At 41.4% G+C, this 19705-nt stretch overlaps 1 protein-coding gene across 1 annotated transcript in view; it reads right to left on the minus strand.

Annotated features, from left to right (window-relative positions):
- The window catches only part of LOC115905814 (von Willebrand factor D and EGF domain-containing protein-like), a 247084-nt gene that overhangs the window by 165161 nt on the left and 62218 nt on the right, over positions 1-19705 (minus strand). The window contains exons 7-11 of the mRNA XM_030952485.1: positions 18403-18538; positions 13852-14069; positions 10705-10778; positions 4671-4941; positions 1357-1535 (exon numbers count right to left, since the gene is read on the minus strand). Of these exons, the coding sequence (XP_030808345.1) occupies positions 1357-1535; positions 4671-4941; positions 10705-10778; positions 13852-14069; positions 18403-18538 (878 nt within the window). The remainder of the gene's footprint in view (positions 1-1356; positions 1536-4670; positions 4942-10704; positions 10779-13851; positions 14070-18402; positions 18539-19705) is intronic.

Consider the following 19705-nt stretch of genomic DNA (forward strand, 5'->3'; position numbering starts at 1 on the left):
TTTTCCTTGCTTCACAAACCAGGCTACACAAGCAAGCCCATTTTGGTTTTAGGGGCACCTATTAGGCATGTTTGAAGTTCAGCAACAGGAATTAAAATGTGGGATAGGGATAGAGATAGGGGCAGGGATAGGGACAGGGACTGTGACAGGGAGATGTCAGAGTTGGACTCCTGGCTCTGTTTCCAGACCATCTGCCCCAGAAAGTACAAGTTCTCAGAGCTCACTGTCATCATCAGTAGAGTTGATATTAGGTTTTAGCATGGTACATATATTACCAGACTTTGTCAAAATGTAACATTTAATCTATACTCACATGTTGTAATTAGCATTCAGGAATAAAAGAACAAGAGAAATAAGAAACCCTTAATTAATCCCTATTGTCAGCTACCTACGTTTTCAAGGGTGGGTGGGAACTGCATTTTTCTTTAACAGCTGAGAGGGATCTTAACACAGCTGTTAACATGGCATCACTTGTGAATATAGAATTTCTCTCTTGGAAACTGCTGATGTGTTTTGTGCTGACTGAAGATTAAGCCCCTGTGCTGCTGGGATGGAGATGGGTCTTCAGGCTTCTCCCTTAGGTTAAGCAGATCTCTCTGTCAGGCCATTAGGGGAGTCTGTAATGAAATAAACCCATAAAGGCCATTTGGAACACTGCTAAGTGTAAGAGCTGAAAAGAGGGATGCAGGACTCCAGGCAGCTCTCCAAAATGCGGTTTATTCCATCCAAGAGGTTACAGCAGTCCAGGGTTGTGGGTGACAGAGCTGTGCCTACAGCTGTCAGCTCCAGCTGCAGGCAGGCCTGGAGACCCTTTGGTTTTGGTTACATGGCATTATACACCTTCCTCTGCTGAGCATCTTAATACAGCAGAACCAATCTATACCTTAATTATTATCTATAGCAAATCATAACTACTGTAATTACCACATTCATGTTACTATTCTCCAATCACAAAAAGTCAGTACATTACAGTTTAAGCTAGAAGTTGTTTTCCAGTTTTCTTGCAGTGGAAAATTCTGAGACCTTTTTTCTACTTGCAACATTTACTGAATTGTTTGCCTGTGCTATCTTTCTGCTTGGTAAAAACATCTTCTTGTTTGAGGTGGGTTTATCCTTTGCTCTAAGTCATAAAAACCCCTTCTAACTAACACATCCTTTGCCTTCTTGGTTATCCAGTAAAACTGGCTCAGCAGTTATTTTCTTCTATATCAAAACTCTCATTTCTATTCCTTCTTCAGATTCTACATTCAAAAATCTTTCTGCCAAGCCTACATGTGTGTGAGACTTTCTTGTCAAACTTTCATCCTTCCCAACAGCTAAGAGCATCTCCTGGGTGGGATCTCTGTGGCTTTGTACCTCCACTCCTCTATGAAGTCTTCCTCAGGCACGTTGTTGAGGTCGTTGTGAGCCCTCCCATCAAAGAGGCCACACAAGCCCCGGGTGCTGTTGAAGTCCCTGCCCGGTGTCCTCACTGTCAAACCCATTCCCCTCTCGCTCAGGTCTGCTCGAACAAAGGCCCCAGAAGGGAACAGGATCTGAAGAGGCAGAAAAAACAAAAAAGCTCAAGTGAATTGAAGCTCTTACCAAGCTTTTTATGCAATAAAAAACGTCTCTTTCCAGAAACGAAAATTTCAAAGCAGGATGTTAGTGATGGCGGAGGTAATTTAAGATCACTTAGAAACACTATAAATATTTATTTGTGCTATTATTTAGCTTGCTTTCAGATTCCATGGCATTAATATCTGATAGCATTACATAAATATATAACTCCATGAGTACTTTCTTAAATTAATATTTGCATCCATTGAAGTTTTCCCAGTGGTAAGTTACCAGCTAATTTTATATAGTGACTTCCATGACAATAAGGCCACCCTTGTGTCTTTTATATTAATAATTTTAAAATAATAACATTTTTTAGAGAAACTGCCAAGATTGAAAAATATCTTTCTTCCTTTTGAAGAACTGTTTCATTTTCCAAGGCCGGATTATCCAGAAAATGATTGTGTTTTAAAGTGGATAAAGCAATTTTCTCATTAAAGGACTAGTGGTAGGCTTACACTGACCTTTAAAAGGAAAAAAAAAAACCTAGCAGGGTTCAAAACAAGAAGTAACTGTGTGGATAATGGATTTTTCAGATTGGTTTACTAACCAAATAATAAAAAGAAGAAAAAAAAGCAAAAAGAAAATATCTGTTCAGCTGATATTTTTTTATTTGCTGTATTTTTACAGGTTTAAAAAAAACTATTTGAAAATTTTCTGAGCCTGGAGAGGGAGCAGGAACATGCTATCCTGATAAGTAGCATTAATATTTTCTTTTTATCCAAAAGTAAACATTTTCAGTTAATCTTAAAAAATACATTAGAGTTGCAAACATCTCATTATAACAATTTCAAAAGAATTATTTTCCTTTTCTAAGTGGCCCCTGCCTAAATATAATTTATTCATCCAAATAATGTCCTTCATTTTCCTTTATTTTGGGTGGGGATTTTCTGGTCCCTTTGAAGTTCCTCCCCATCAAATCTACTCATATCTGTGAAGGAGTAACAAGCTCATATTTTTATTCTTGTGCTTGAATCCAGGGTTTACTCAGAGTTTGGCTTCACTAAATTATAATTCTGCCTATTTTAGTTCCCCGTTACTTCAGGCTTTTTCTAGAGGGCTGTGTGTAAAACCCTTGCAATCAGAGCTGCCTGAGCTGCTCAGTCTTCTCCGCTGTCCAGATTAATATCTGGATTTATTTTGGGAGTTTGGAGAGCTCTAACCCTTTCCTATCCTGCTGCCCCGGGCAACGCATCCCACCTGGATTTAATGCTGCTAATTGAGGCTTCAAAGAAGGTTTTTTGAGCCCTGAGTTTGCAGAGTTATTCAGTGACTGCCTGCTGGAAGCTGCCACTTTGCGTGACCCAACCCCATTCCGATCCTCCTTGAACATTGCGGGAGCCAGTGGGAGCCAGTTCCTGAGCTGCATGAGGATAATGATGGACAAGTGCTGGGAGGATTGGGATGCACCCCACTCGGTGGTGGGCTCAAGGATCTTGTTCTCTGCTGTGCAGTTCCTGTAGATTGCCACTCACCTCAGCAGCAGGATTCATATCGTGTCCCCAGTCTGCCCTGATTTGTTTCCCTGAGTTTTACCTCAGGTGTAAATGTGAATAGGGATTCCTTGCTAAGATCATCCTGGTAATAAAACAGTAATTATATTGCATTCAGTTGCAAAATGAAATGACAGCTTGATTCCTGCTTTTTCTCTATTCTATAATTAACAGACTTTCAATTACTGCCTTCCTGAGGTCTATTCCAAGTGAGATCACAAGGAGAGCCAAGCACAGGCACTTCCTGCATCATTCTGGCTCTGCTGTGGACCGATCTTCATCCAAAACATTTCATAGCAATAAATCTTGATGATACAACTCTAGGATAAAATTATCTTCTTGGCCATAATTTGCAGCCCTTTTTTTTACCAAAACCCCTGGTGCAGCCTGCTCTTATTTTTCCAGTGATTTCAGTCTATTAGTGTGGATAAGCAATACTTATGCAAAGTAAGTTGTGGCCATATATTTGTTTAGGCAAATGCTTTATGCTACAGCAAATGTTGCACATTTACAGCCCATTTTCATAGCTTTTGGGGGCTCTCTCGCTCTGACTAATAGTGTCTTACTGCTCCACTCAAAAACTCCATTACTCTGCTACCTGTGATCTTTCCTTGCATATTTATATCTTGAGTTCTGCAAAGAAATTTGCTTTATGTGATGTGGTTGGGTAGTGCCTGGCATAAGCAAACATGGAGTGCTGCAGAGAGTAAGCAGTGCTACACTATGTCGCCAAAAAATTTCCAGAGGTATTTGTTTTGTTTGGTTTTACACTTTGCTAAACCAGCACTTTAACCAGCCACTTCCCTGCCTCTCTTTCTGCAGTACATTTGGCTGCAGGCACTCTGATGGCTTCAGATATTTTCATAGTAACTGTTGGAACCCAGGACATCCCTCTGGGTGCCCTGGATGGCTCGAGCCCCTGCCAGGGGGCTCAGAGACCTTGGCATGAATCCAGAGACACCTATGGCTTTGATTTTAACCCATGGAAAAAAATTACCAACCTTATGTGAGGATTCTCAAGCCACGAGAGTTTAAGTAGAATGATAGTTAGTTTGCTACCAGATAGAAAAGTAGAATTTTGAGTTTTTAGAATGGGGGTTCAGAAGCCAGGATGGAGGGATTTGGATGTGCCTTGTCCTTCTTCTTTCTTCTTCTTGGCTTCCATCTTCTGGGTGATGTTGGCACTTTTGGATTGGTTTAGAGTAGAAACACACTGTCTAACACAGGTGATAGGTATTGGAAAATTATTGCAAATAATGTAAATGTAGTTTTTCATATAAAAAGATAACACCGCCCCAGGGGCAGTCAGTGTGCCATGGACTGACTTGCTGGACAGAGCTCAGCAGGTCAAGGAAGAAATGTTTTAGATAACAAAGAATAAACAACCTTGAGAAGCACAGCCAATGAATCATGACTCCTTCTTCATTCTCAGGGCTGGGAAAAAGAGACTTTCTAACACCTCAGGGTCATCTCGACCACAGAAACCCCGAGAGCAACTTCACTGATAATTCAGAAATATTCAACATGTGTTCTCAAAGCGCAACCACCACAAGATCATTCAGCCATCCACGCACGTACTGTTATTTTCCTGCCTCCGTAAGACTTCAGGATCTTGACTTGCGGCGATGCCTCGGTGCTTTTGATGGTCAGCTGGGGCCTGCTGCCCTGAGAGTGGCCATTGCAGGTGTCCAGCACCACGGTGTCACCCCCTTCTCGTGCAGCCACGCCGCAGTTGCAGGCGGTGGCGGAGCGGTGGCCGCCACAGTCCCACTGGCGGACGTGCACCTCGAACGCCCGCAACTCGCTGCGGCTCAGCAGGAACGTCCCGATTTTATGGCTGTTGTAGCGCCTAAACAACCACAAAGAAAGAAAACCAGACAGGGTTAGGCACCCTCAGGGTGCACCTGTGTTGGGGGATCGTTGGCACTCGTACAGCAGCGCTCCATAATTAGAGCAGAGTGCTGGCCTTGGAGGAGGGAGCCACGCGCACGTGGGGAGGAGTTTCTCTGGCTCTGTATCCAAGGGAACGCCGCGGCAGTTGTTGGCTGGAAGTGCCTAAGGATTCCTGTGAAGAGCAGGAGTTGTGTCCCAGCTGCTGCCATGGCAATGGGCATGGATAAAAAGGGTAAACATTTGATATAAAGCAAATGGGAAGAAGTTTCTTGCCTCCTTAATAAATGTATTTTGGTTCTAACTGGTTGATTTTAAAGTATCATGTTCTTCAAAGGGAAATCGCTGCTCAAATAACCTCTTCTGTGACTAATCACCAAATTTTACAAGTCTGGCTGTGGCTAGGTAAAGGTTTCCCGTGAAAATCTGGGATTCTACTGAAAGCCAGCTAAAATGAAGTTTGTTCCTCCCCCTCAACGACTTGCCCCTAAGCACAACTTTTACACTCAGTGGATCAGCAGTCAGAGTGGAGAACAATTTAGGATTTTCACTCTTTTCTGTAAGGAACTTCCCTGCTCCGTCTGGATGAGGCCAAGAGCAGGATAACTTTAATAACTTCGCAGGTGTTTGGCCTCTCCATGAACCCTCTGAAATCTCTGGGGTTTCTACCACAGATGCCTGTGAGAGGATCCTCTTCTGCTTGTTCTTTGTGCTCTCACTTCATAAACTTGTCTCATTCCCACTCTATTTTATTCTGTTGTATAAAAGGAAATAGTAGCCATATACTTAATATATGTTGTTGATGTTTTCTTCCTATAAGCCAACAGCTTCCACCTTTAAAAACAATGGATTATTCTGCTTTCTTTTAAGGCACTGTGATTAGTTTTAAACTCAATTTTTATGAAATTAACTAATATGGAAACTAAACCATAAGCTTATAATAATAAGCTTTATTATTTTCTACAATAAAAATGCATTAAAAGGAATGTATAAAATGCTTCAGCTAAATAACAGGATTATTTTTAAAACAGTGCCATACAAACCTCCTCATTGTTTCAGGCCATTAATGTTTCTTATGCAGAGGAACAAATGGCTTGTGAACTGTGACTTTTTCACATGTATATTTCTGTGTTTTGCTCCTCTTCAGAAAAAAAGCTACAGATAACATCGTAGCTTAAAACACAGTAAAAAATTTAAACTCCAGCTCCTTTTCTCTGATAGAAAACACATCTGATTTTATCTTTCATCTTGAAAAACTTAGGTTGGCCATAAAGTGATAAGATTTTGAATGGTTCTGTCTCATCCTACTTTCTAATCAGATACATAAATCCTGTATTACACTGCATAGATGCTGCTGCTAAGATTGATCAGAACTAAGGACAACATAAAAAACAGATAATCTCTTCAAACCTCTAGTACTTGCTCCATTTAGATGTCTGTTGGGGAGAAAGAGGATATTTTATGACAGCACCTTCCACAGTTTCCTTCTACAGAACAGCTTAGAAGGAGAGGTGTTTACGGAGGCTGATGGGAAATCAGGCACCAGGTTGGCTGTACCCAGACTAATCATCTCTGTCTGGTAGAGAAGGCTCTTTTTGCATATGCATATAAATGTCATTGCAGTCAGGGGAGCTATTTATTGCTTAATAATCACTGACAGTGGACCCAATCCAACCCTCCTGGAAGTCACTCTGAGTCCTTCAATTAAGTCATGGCATAGATTGCACAGCACAAACCTGCACCGTGCCTAAATTAGAGCTTTCAGGAGCCTTCAAATCAGTTGGATGGATAATTGGATGTAGTCAGGTAAACTTTTGTGATGTTTACACAACTGTAATTGTGATAATGATTCTTTGGACAACCTTGGAGTTGCCTGTAGTACTAAATGCCTGGAGTAGGCTTAGTGCAGCTCTTGCATGAGGGAGTTCTGTGTGTTCAGAACCAGCCACCACTGTTTGTTTCTAAATCTCCCTCCACAGTGCCCTTCCCCACCCTGCTCCCCTGAGAGTTGGCAGCAATGGGTAGATGGGGTGAAAAGGGGTTCCCTCCCTCCCTCCCTCCCCCTCTTGTGGTTAGATTGTTTTCCGAGGAGGGAAGCAAGTTCTGGTGCTGGCACAAAGTCATGGCTCGAGTCATGCTCTTTATCCAGTAATTATAAAACACTCCTGAGTGTTTGGTTATGGCAGTGAGCTTCTCTAGGAATAATTTCTGTTGGTAAATCATAAGAGAGGGACAGAAGGGGGTATAGACATATGTCAACTACTACCTAGTATTGTTCAATTAACTCATACACTGCACTTTCTCTTCAGCAAGCTGCACTTTACCTTTGTATTTATTCAGTGTTTTTTGTGGTCATTCCTGAAGATTTTCCACTACAGCTTTGGCACCAAATGACTTGATTTGTTGGCATGACCCTCTAGGCTCCTTCTTTCTCGGCTACTAGGAGCAATTTCATGGCAGGCTTGACCCTCTGAAGAGCTGGGTGATGCTGAAGGACGTTCTCTGCTTTCAGAGTGCTCATCCCATCACGTTGCTCTCAGAGCAGATGTTGGGTTATGTTCAGCAGGCACTGGATGCCTGGGGACAGCTAAACTGCTGCAGATCATCAAAACCCCAGCACCTGGCAGGGCTACTCAAGCCCAGGACTTCGCTGTGGGCTCCTATGACGAAAGTCATTAAAGCCAACCAGCAAATGGTGCCATTTCCTTGGTGATAATATTATTGGGATAATGTAGATTAGTGAAAATTTTTGAGAAGTCTGAAAAATCTTTTTACGTTTTTTTGGTTAGGTAAAAGGCAAAATAACATAAATTATGTATATAGTTCCCCAATCAAAAGAAATTCCCCTTTTTACTTTGTCCTAAAAGGATTTTCTGCATATTTAGTTTTAAGCTAGTACTTCATATTTAAGAATCTGCGATTTATGGCATGAAAAGCTTTTATATTTATAATGTGCCATAACCAGTAATGAGGGCTATACTTTTGCTTTACCAGGCTTTCACATTTGTTTAATTTAGAAGGTACTTTGCTATAAAAGGAAGTGCTCTCTCTGGATTTTAGCTGGTATAATTAACATTATTTCACATCTACGCTCCAATATACACAAATTGATTGTGCTTATGCTGTAAAATATGACACATTCTTCTTTGATTTTCAGTCACAGCCTTTGGTGAGAAGAACGGAAAGATTACAAGATAAATATTCCTACAGACATGTATTAGCAGGAGGCACAGCAAAGGGGAGTGCTATTAAGGAGTGGGAGTTGGGTATTTCAATTGTCTAATGAATAGCTAAGTACCTCAGATGTAACGTGAGCTCACTATGTCAGATTAAAACCATTGGAAATATCACAATAGAAGTTACAATTACATTGGAAGTGGCCATTTCAGTAAGAAAATTGTATTGCCAATGAGAAAAACACTTCCAGACTTTTGATTTTTGTACCATTTTTCAATTGCACAAATTTATTTAAGTAACTATTTTTATTGAAGATAAATTTTAAATTTTTAATGATTTTCATTTAAATTTTGAAACCACAAAAAGGTTCTCATTTCAAACGCATTTTCCCACCAGATTCCCTTACACGAAAAAAGAGGAATGCTTCTCTTCCAGACCTCTGTGTCAGCCTTTGCCTCCAGATTATAATTTTGTACCAGGACAGAAGCAGGAATTGCTTTCCTCACTCCTTAAAGACAGAGGTTTAAAATCATTTGCTAACGTGGTAACAATTTCTTTTTGGATAGGCAGTCAGAGAAGTTGCTTAACTGATGTGTAATAAGGTAGCCTAATCATTATAATCATTGAAAGAGAAATTATTTACAATAATAAATGGGAATATAAGTAGGAGTAATGGGACTGTGAAATGATGGGTGGTAAGAAACTTGGCTGAATACCAAGAAGTGATACATCTTAGGGGAATAACCTGGTTATTGAGATGGAAGAAGCCCCATCAGCGTGGCTCATTTAAAGCTGCAGTGGACAGAGCAGGGATGAATGTCTGTCTGCCCACAAGGAAAAAATGAAGCTTTTGAGGGACCAAGCTGATTCTGGGTTTTTCCTCTTTCAAGTCTGGGTGACTCTGAGGCAGGATGACACAGACTGATGGGCTTTTCCAAACTCCCTGGGCCAAAATAGAAGATAAATTGCTCGGAAGCATTTCTGCGTGATATCAACAATAGGATTTAAAAATGAGTTATTCAAATAAAATTGCTTTATTTGGTTTTAGACCTTTTTTTTTTTCCTCATGGAAGCATGGCTGGAAGGGTATCCCCATTCCAAGAGGTACTTTCCAGCTATTTATAACTTCCTAAACACAACAATCAGACAGATAACTGCCTGTTCCCAGCCCTAAATCAAAAGGGAGTATTTTAGAATATAAATGCATGGAGAGGTTTGAAACAATATTCTGATCTAGTTTAATATCTCAGAGTTGAAGTAATTGCAGCTACATGAGGTATGGGAAGGTCTTTGAACCTCATGCAGCTCTAATGAAGCTTCCAAGGCAAGAAAGGCACCCAAACTTGTACGAAACACGTTCCTGGACACATTTAAATGCTGTTCAGCAAAGCAGAAAGGGGATTGGGAAACCATGGATAAACTGAGCTATCTCCTATCTCAGACTGCCCAATTTACATGAAATCTTTGTTACAAGCAGAAGTGCAACCTTTAATGGAGCCACTGCCTTTCCTACTCATATTTCATCAACAGACTTCTCCAGCTTTGACATCATTTCAGATGCCACCTCCAGAGCATGTTGGACTGAAATTGGGATGTCAGGATAGCAGAAATTCCCACCTGCCAAGCCCTTGTGGATGCTGTGCACCCAAAGTCACTGTCAGTGCCATCAGGAGGTCAATGGCAGAATGACCAAATTGGAATGTCATCGGAAATATTTGCAACATTGGATCAAATGTGCCAAGTGCAAATTTTAAAAGCTTTCAGTGATGCCAATTAGCTGGGATAAATAGATTCATGAATGATTAGGGGAGTTAAATGTGGAAAAGTTCTGTACAGTTCAGGCTGTCAAACACAAAGGCACCACTTTGGCTCAGTAAGTCTTAAAGCAGCTTATTGCTGGGTAATACAGAAGGACATTTGGACACCATAAGAGGATGTACAACTTTATCTTTGCATTTTTCCCCTGATATTTGACACTTATAACTTCTGCATTTTTTTATCTGAGACATTAGAGCCATCTTTTTGGGGTTTTTTGGTTGTGTTTATGATTGTCTACTCCAGCTGGACGTAAACCAGCTCTGGAAACAGAAGAAACCAAGAGCATCCTTCTGATGAGTGACTTTGCAGCAGATGTTACTAAACTCCTCTGGAGGCTGTCCCTGTGTGCTGTGCTGCCCTGGTGACATAACGTGTCACTTGGGTGGCACTGGGATGTCACTAACACAACAACTTGTGCTGTAGACACCCCCACAAAGCCACTAGTGATGGTTCTGTTTGAAGAGCATTTTGGAACCTGATCTTTGTCTTGTAAAAATTATTCAGACTCAAACCCATTGCTTCTCAAGGATGAATCCGTTTCTATTCCTTTTGTTAAAAGGAGTACACAGCTGGAAGGAAAGCACTTGTGCTGTTGAAGGAGAACATTCCTCATTGTAAGCAAACCTGTTCAATGCTTTTTTGATATTCTAATGTGAGCCCAAATGCCACATCCAGAAACTGATAACTGCAGTAATTGAGCCAAATTACTTCAAAGTAAAATACTCACCATCCATCAAATGTGATAATGTGTGGATCAGTGAAAGAGTAGCAGTTCCCTGTTGGGAGGTCTCGAACTGTGACCTAGTTAAAATGAAATGTGTAATGAATACAGTCTACACAGCAGTTTTCCTTCATTACTGTTCCTCACAAAACATTAGGGGCAGGATTCATGGGTTAAGTACAAACTACAATCTGACTTCTGAAACGTGATTGCAGATAGGGACAAAATGGGCTTTGCTTTCAAACAACAGGGTTTAATCATAGCCAATGAGGGAGTTCAAAGTGTTCCTGTTCATCTGATGTAATGTCTTCCTTTATCTGGTAAAAGCTGAAGATTTTTTATTAAAACTTTTTGTTAAGGAGTAGATCATTCACTGAAATTACCAGGAGAATAGAGTGCTCATTAAATAGTACTAATTTTAATGCCTGAAGTACGGTAAAAAGGTGTGCTATAATTAAGTCACATTAGCATGTTTTAGTAGTAGCTGCCTGTCCCCTAATTTGACCTCAGATTTCCCATTACAGCATCTCAATGGCTGATTTATCTATTTGATGTGGATATTGATCAGATATTGATGAGGAGGCTCCAAATCACACTGCTTTAAGTATATGGATGAAACAGGAGAGGACCTACTGCAGCTGCAGAGATCTTTATCTACATCAGCCCTTGACTCCTTGGGCACCAGCTGGGTCACAGAGAGAGCCCTGGTGCCCTGCAGGGAGCAGATGTGCCTGCAGGAGCCAGAGGCAGGGCTCTGAAGCTGTAACACCTCAATCTTAGGCAGTGCTGGACCCAGGTCTGCTCAAGAGGGTGTTTTTTTAATGGCTGAGTGCCCTGCTGACCAGCTCCCAACAATGCAGGACTGGGTTGTGTAGTGATTTGTGATATGAAGAGCTCCCAGTCATGCTGGTGGGAGTGATGGAGTGTTATGGTTTTCCATTATCCATCCTGACAGACTGATTTCTTGGCCAGGGCTGTTAATTCTTTGCTCCCTCCCTGCCCATGAGGAGCCCAGAGGTGCACTTCAGTTAGTTCTACCAGGATCCATGGAGCAGGGAAGAAGGATGGCTGCTATATCCCTGTGCAGTCTCTCAGTGACAAAGCAGAACTTTGGCTTTTGGGAACAGGGGTGAAATTAAATAAATGAATTAGAGGGTGAAGATAGAACTTCAGTTCCTGACAACAATCCTCACCGGCAGCAATACATCTTCTGTATTTCAAAATACCCCTTAACCATGACACAGAAACACTGAGATGCCCACCTGTGTCTGGCACACCAAACTTTTAGAATGATGGCCTTGAGGACTGAAAAAATGAACCCCTCTTTGAACAACTTTTTGATCTGGGGTCAGCTGTATCATTTGTGTTTACCCTGTGATATGAAGTGTCTCAAAATTCCCCCATTTTCTCCACAGCCTCACACATCCTAAGTAAAAATTCAGCACAAACAAATCCATGTGCTCTTCCTGCTCTGTTCCCTCTTGCATGATCTCAGAAGACAATTCCTGGTTGGAGGCAGGAGTAGTTTGCTGAGGAAATCCTGTTTAGAGGTATCTAGATGTGTCAGGATGTTCTGCCCACCATTTCTGTTCAGTTTTTAGAAAAACCAAAAATATCTGAACAAATCAGAAGGATTAAAGATTATATAGATTTTAATACATGGACTTTTTCTTGCTATGTTGCAAGAGCTATGTTACATTAAGGCTTCTAATGAACTACAAAGCAGCAATGTGAAAATGGGGGGGAGGGAAGTATTGTCTATTATGTTTCCATATATCAAGTTTTAACAGAGATAAATGGAATTTATTATTAAAATTGATTTATTCAATTTCACACTTGATACATCTTCATATTTTAATGACAGCATTTGTAATTTCAAGAAAAAATATGAGTGTGTGAGTGCATGATGCTGAATTAGCTGTAATTTCTGGTTTACGAACCTTTAAAAGAAGCCAGTTCTGGAGATAAAATGTTATACACCCATGCTAGGCATTTTGCCTTTGAAGACAAACATTCTTTTGGTCCCGGTTAATCTTATTCTCTCATGACAAAATCCACAAAAATTAGGGCAGGGAATTTGCAGATTTCACTGGGGGGTTGATTTCAGTTACTTAAGATATGCCAGCTTGGATGTGCCCCTGCTCTGGGAAATTCAGCTCAGTCAAATCTGTGCTCTGGTTAATTTTTTGGGGTGGTGGGATTACAGGTCTCAAACCTCCCAGCTGAGGTCCTGAAATAACTTCATGGAGAGAGGGCTGGTCCTTGCTCATCACATTTCTTTAGCAAGGCTTTCTACAGGGAAAATGTGGCTTGCCTTCCTGATTGTTTTTTGGTTTTTTTGGTTTTTTTTTGTTTTTTTGTTTGTTTGTTTGTTTGGGGTTTTTTTTGTTTTGGTTTTTTTTTTTTATTTTGGACATTTTGTAGTGGTATAAATGAAGAGGTGGAGCAGCCACGTGTCATTGAAAGTGTCCCGGTAATTCACAGCACAGTCACAAATTGAACACAGCACTGCTGGGTCCCCTTCTCCTCTCTCCTTTCTGAGGCTCTGCCTTTCCTCTGCTTTTTCAGAAAATGTTCCCCAAACCCTCAGTTTCCCCCTCCCTCCTTCTCAAAAAGGTGCTCATTCCCTAACCCATGTTCTCCCTCTCCCCTTTTCCAGTGAACAGAAGCACTCCTGGTGACCACTGTGTTCCAGCTCTTGGCCTTACTGATGTGCTGATTAATAATCAAACCTAAATCTGTCAAAGCACAGGGAATTCCATTTAATTTTCTTGGTGTGTAAAGTGACTGATTTGCTTTACTCTGCTGACAGAGGGCAGGGTTAAATCAGATATTATGAAAAAAATTCTTTATTGTGAAGGTGGGGAGGCCCTGGCACAGGTGGCCCAGAGAAACTGTGACTGCCAATTCCCTGGAAGTGTCCAAGGCCAGGCTGGATGGGGCTTGGAGCAACCTGGGACAGTGGAAGGCAGGGGTTGGAACTGGATGGTTTTTAAGGTCCCTTCCAATCCAAATCATTATGAAAATCATCCCTAAAATTTTATTTTCTTTGGAAAAAAAAGGACAAAAAAAATTAAAAACAGGAAAGAAAAAGTAAAAGAAAAGCCTGTCATTTAGATTTGCCACATTTCCCAAGTGATTTCAGGACCTCACCTTCACATCCCTGGGTGTGTAAGCCCTCCAGAGCACATCCCCTGGCGCAGCTGGCCGGGCGCTGAGGCGGCTGACGCGGTTCCCGTCCTGCGCGAAGTCGGTCACAGCTGTCACTGTCACCCTGGCTGCTGCACAGCTGCCCCCCGAGCACGGCCCCGGCAGCAGATCCACCTGGCAGGCCGAGAGGACGATGTCTGGGGGCCCTGGGACCTGGCTGCCTGGAGTGAACACCAGCACAGAGTCTGACAGGAGTTGTCCAAAGTGCCACCCATACCCTGCTCTGTTCAACAGAAACGCTTCTGGTTCCAGGACACACACGCCTTGTGTCTTGGGTTGAAAGATGTAGCTGGGTGTGTGTTCTATTGCCATCTGTTAGAGGTGGGGCAATTATCTTCTGTTCATTGGGCAGTTTTCTCTATGTCTTCCACAAACCAATCCTCCTTCCAGGAATCCCCTGTCCATGGCCGGTGAGTGTCCCTGCATGGCTGATAAAATTCCATCATCCCATGGGGAGAGGCTCCGCCCAGAGGAGGAGCCAAGCATTCCTACCTGGATACAATCTGAGGTTTGGGACGCCACAGCAGCCTTTGCCCACTGCATTCCCAGAGAAGCAGCCTTCTGCTGCCCTGCATTGCCAGAGGGAGCCCAGGCCCATCTGCAGCAGCCCTGGAGCTGCAGAGGAAAACTCCCCCCTTGTGCAGGATCCCTGCTCCAGCAGAAGCACAGCTGGCACTGCAGGAGGGCTGAGCCACCGTGGGATATGACTGCTGGTACCACCCTGACACACAGGGGATCAGCTCCTATTCTGACTCTGTCAGTCAACAATACCATACTTTGTTGGTATTTTTTTTGGTACTATTGCATTTGTATTTTTTTTAATTCTGGTAGTAAAGAACTGTTATTCCTCTCCCCATATCTTTGCCTGAGAGGCCCTTAATTTCAAAATTATAATAATTTGGAGGTTTTCATTTTCCATTTCAGGGGAGGTTCCTGCCTTCCTTAGCAGACACCTGTCCTTTCAAACCAAGACACCTTGGAACTAGATGGGCTTTGCATGAAGACAGTTGTGACTGACTGAATCTGGCATCCCCCTGCCCTCTTCACTGTGCTGCTTTTTTATCCCCAAAGTTTGCTAAAAACTTGGTGGTGTCTATTTTTCTACAGGTGCTAATATTTCTGGGACACTGGTGTTATCTTTATGGGTCCATGCCCAGGGAATGAAGACAAGTCGTTCTCATGACAAAGAAAGAGATGAATCTGTGTTCTGGAAAACAATTCTCCTTCACTGTCTGGAATATAAGGAGGTATCTGCTGGGAGGTATTTAATTTAAAATTAACAGGTGTTTTGATGTGAAAAGGGAGGGTTCTCGAGTAAGTTTTCGGTGAACTATACAGTCACAACAGCAAGGCAAATGCAGCAGGTCTGTATTTGTATTTTTTGGCTCGGTTATATTATGATGTTTTGCTTCCCAATCTGTAAAATGATGATAGTTCTATTTGTATCCTTCACAGAATTATTGTGCTGATAAATTCACTAAAAAAATGAGGAGAAATAATAAGCTATGGAGATACTGGCTATGTGAGCACCTATGGTGGGTAGAGAAATGATGTGTGGTGACAAAATCAGTGTGACAATGGCACTGCACATCACATCTTTCCTAAAGGGACCTCTACACACAACCAAAATGGCAGTATCCCCTTCTCTCGGGTGCTGACCCTTTCTGCTGAGGTCTCAGGTGAAGGGCAAACGCGGATTTTTATTTCCATAGGTGTGTTTTCCCTTATACACACTGAATCGTGATGGCATTTAGTTCTGAGCCATCTGGTCTGCACTACATACATTGTGCATTTTCTTCTCAAGAAGCCAATCAGGCTTTCAGGGATCGTTTGGTTGATAGGAAATGAAACTGTGGCCCTGCTGAAGCCAGTCAGAATCTAAATGCTGATTTCAGGACTTACAGTGTTTCTTGAGGAATACTTAGTTTTCTGTCCCAGACCGCTAATTATCATCAGATGAGAATAAAGTTCTAGAAACGGTGGACATAAAATTAATCTGAGATGAAAACAACTGATTTTCTGATATTAAAATAAGTGATTTTTATACCATTCTTCCCATTTGTAGAATTGCTTAATAATTTCTGGAGATGGCATTAAAGAATTGTAAGATGGCATTTCTAACACAATCAAATAATCACTATATTATTCCTTATGGAGAAATCTCATGAAATATAATTTAAATTAACCCTGTACAGTACTATGGGAACTGAACTAAAATCTACAGATATTAATGACATTTTATCTCTCATATCAAATCCTTAAAGGCTGCCTCACCTCACATCTTATAGAAAAGTCCTGGCTCATTTTCAAGGTTCTTGATTCAATTAAATTGGAGGTTTCCATGAGGAATAGTTATTGCCATTACAGCCCCATGAGCTGTGCTCAAAACCCAGAACAAAAGTTTAAAATCAAAGAAAATCATCTTGTCAAAACAGTAGCGATAAACTTAACAGGAGCCGAACTCCAGTGGCTCTGCTGTGCCTTGGCATTCATTATGATATTGTCTGAACTTGGAGAGATATTTCTGTGCTTGTAATTAGCTTTCTTATCACTTATTCCCTACATAATTAGCACAAGAGTGTGGTTATATGGATTCAGTCAGACAAGGAGCTTGTCAGTTAATTTATTCGGTATAAACGAATCATAGCTGAAATCGTTTTTATTTTTAATTTCCAGCACTGTGGCCAGCACACATTTTTCAGAAGCCCGCAGTGTTCCTTCAGATAAACTAATGGAGCCTAAAGACAATAAAGGCTCAGAGCAAATGTGGTTGTGCAGACACCCAGCAGCAGATCCTCAGCCTTAAGTATATATAGATAGCTCAATAGATAACAGCCCGAGTGTCGTCCCAGGAAATAGCCTCAGGATGGAGCAACCAAGGGCTAGAGCTGGGTTTAGTCTAAGCTGCAGAAATGAGTTGATCAAAACTAACAGGAATTTTCCACTTCAGTGACAACTTCCCTCAAATATGAGTTAATTGGACAAGCTTGCCTTCCTCCTGGCACCTCTTGGCACCAACATATCAAGCCCATTGACAGCTTGGAAACAGAGCTGCTTCTGCAAGTCCTGAATCCTCTCTTTCTTCCAGTCAAGTGCACACTGTGGGACTGGAGGGGACCTTGGTGAGGGGTCAGTCCCAGCCCAATGTGCTGAGCTCAGCCTCCCCACCTGAGAGCTCCTGGCCCACGCTCCCAGTGCCAGAGGGATTCTGAAAGCCTTGATGGATGCCTCAGAAAATGTGAGTTAAACAAATGGCCTTGACTGGGACCAATTCCTGTCTGATCCTCAGTGCCTGAGCTGCTCAGGGTCTGTGGGGATGTCCCAGCACACAGCAGCCCCGACACCCCAGTCCCTCAGTGTGAGGCTGCTTTTCCTCCACCTGGCCATCCAAGGAAATCCATTCCCATGAGCTCAGAGGATGTTTTCCTGATGGAGCAGCCCAGACTCCAAGCCAGGAGCAGTGTGTAGAACAGAGCAGCACTGAGCCATGGAGAAATGCAAAGTGCTGCATGTACGAGAGCCAACACAGCTGCTGGAACCATAAGGTGCTGCTCAGTCTAAGTTCATTGTGTTGTGATACCATTTAAATCATTTTTCTTTCTTCTGTCTAAGCACTTGGCTGATTGGTGAGGGGAGCTAGGAAAGGGAATTAAAAAGAGAAAAATATCAGGACCTATCTGGGCTTTGCCAACATTTTTTAGAGTTGCCTTTTTGTGGGTAGAGAAATTACAGCTGTAATCCTATCTCTAAACATTTCTCTTGTTGAGTCACTTATGGAAGAGAAAGAAGTGACTTGTTAGAAAAAAGTTTGGGTGTTTTATTTGGTGCAAATGGAAAGTAAATACTCATGTGTCACCCTTAGGCAGGACAGGTATTCCGCCGGATTGACCTGAAGACAGCATTTATTGAATAAAAGGGCAGGAGTTTTCTCAGTGACATTGTCAATGTTTTCAAGTTAATAAAATTAAAAAAAACCCTAATCGTTTAGAAAGAGAATAATACATAAGCACAAAAATGATTTTTTCCTTCTGTATTAAGTTAGACAAAACTATAAGCCAACAAAAGAAAGAAAAAAGGCTTCACTATGCATTTACTGAATAATAAATCTGCAGGGGAGCTTTTTATTGATAATTAATGAAATTATTCTACCTAAGAACCTTCCTGCTACAAAAACACCCTAAAAATGGAATTTTACGCTCCTGGAATTTAAAATAAGTTCTTCTACTCTCAGTTATTTCATCCATAAATCTCAACAGACTACTGTTCAGGTTATTGCTAGTCAGATTTATGGCTTCGGGGTTTTTTTCTCTCAAAAATCTGTCAGATGTAATCAGCTGTTTTATTTTGCAGATAAAACATGGCCTAGTTTGCTGATTTTATGGCTTCTGCCCTTTGGTATTATTGATATATTATATTTTCTATTAGAATTCATTGTAACCTAAATTGTGGCAAAAGCAATCACATTGATTAGATGTCAATATGTAAAACTCTTACCCAAGTCCTCAGTGCTTAGTTGCAAAGTGATTTTACAGGAATCATCCTGCCCAGGACAGGCAATGGGCACTGTGCTCAGGACAGTCAAAACATGTTCCTTGCCATCCTCTGCGATTTCCAGTGATTCTGGCAAAAACTGGAAATAAGAAACAAGAAAAGAACTTTAAGATAATTTTGACAGACAAGAGTGATGACAGATTAATCAGGCAACGCTGATATCTGTGAAGTCTGAAGTGGTTTTAACCAATTATTAAGATATTACTTGCAAAATAATAATAATCTTTATCATAATCTCCTTAATAATAATACATTTTGCAATAGTGATCTTCAACTTTATAAGGTAAAATTGCTGTTAACATACTTTAACTACATTATTTGCAATTAAGAAAATGTTTGCAGTTCCCATATATAATGTGTAATTGCTTCTCATCTCCAAATCAGAAAGCCAGCTTTTATTAAGCCTGAGAACAATGCTATGGAATTTATTTAATTTTTAATATTCTTGGTTTAAAGGAGCTCCTACCCCAGTGCAGTAGGAGAAATACCATGGCATAAAGCCTGGCATAAGCTCATGGTCACGGACTCTTTGCTTGTAGTCTGCGCCAGGTGCAAAATAATTGCAATTTTTTACCAATTCCCCTTCTCTGCTATGGCAGGAATAAGAAATGCTCTGCACATAAAATATTACAGGTTTGGACAGAGAGCTGGGGTTGTGCCTTTTCTGTCTGCCCATTGTCCTGGGAAAAGAGCAGAAACAGCACTCAGGGCTAGCTGGAAATGGGAATTTCCACTCCCTGGAAAATTCTGATGTTTAAAAAAATTCCTCAGAAACTGTTCTTCAGATGCCACACAGAATGGGCTGCCAGATGTTTGAAACCCCTTTGATGGAGGCATGACACTAAGATACTCAGAAGATCCCAAAAATCTCCTGACAGACTAATCCTTGAGTGGGATTAGACCTGGTGCTTGCACTCTGTGTGAATTTATCTCCAGCAACTTCTGTTTTGTAATGCCTGACTGTAGTAGGATGATGGATAAAGATTCATATTTTGTCTTCACTTTGTCCTGGTTTATTTACAACAGAATTGTGCATCCTTTGTTTGTAGGTTTGTAGGTTTGTAGATGTGTCTTCCCATCTCACAAAACCCCCAGAGCTGTTCAGGGCACCTTTACCAGCACACGGACCTTTGCCCATACTTTGTGGCACATCAGTGGATATTTTATGAAAAATCCCTTTGCCAGGATTTCTTCTCCTGGGAAGATGAGAAGCCTCAGCTTCTCCATGATTTGCTCCTCTGAAATG

This window comes from Camarhynchus parvulus, chromosome 7 (genome assembly GCF_901933205.1).
Source record: "Camarhynchus parvulus chromosome 7, STF_HiC, whole genome shotgun sequence".
Classification (NCBI taxonomy): domain Eukaryota; kingdom Metazoa; phylum Chordata; class Aves; order Passeriformes; family Thraupidae; genus Camarhynchus; species Camarhynchus parvulus.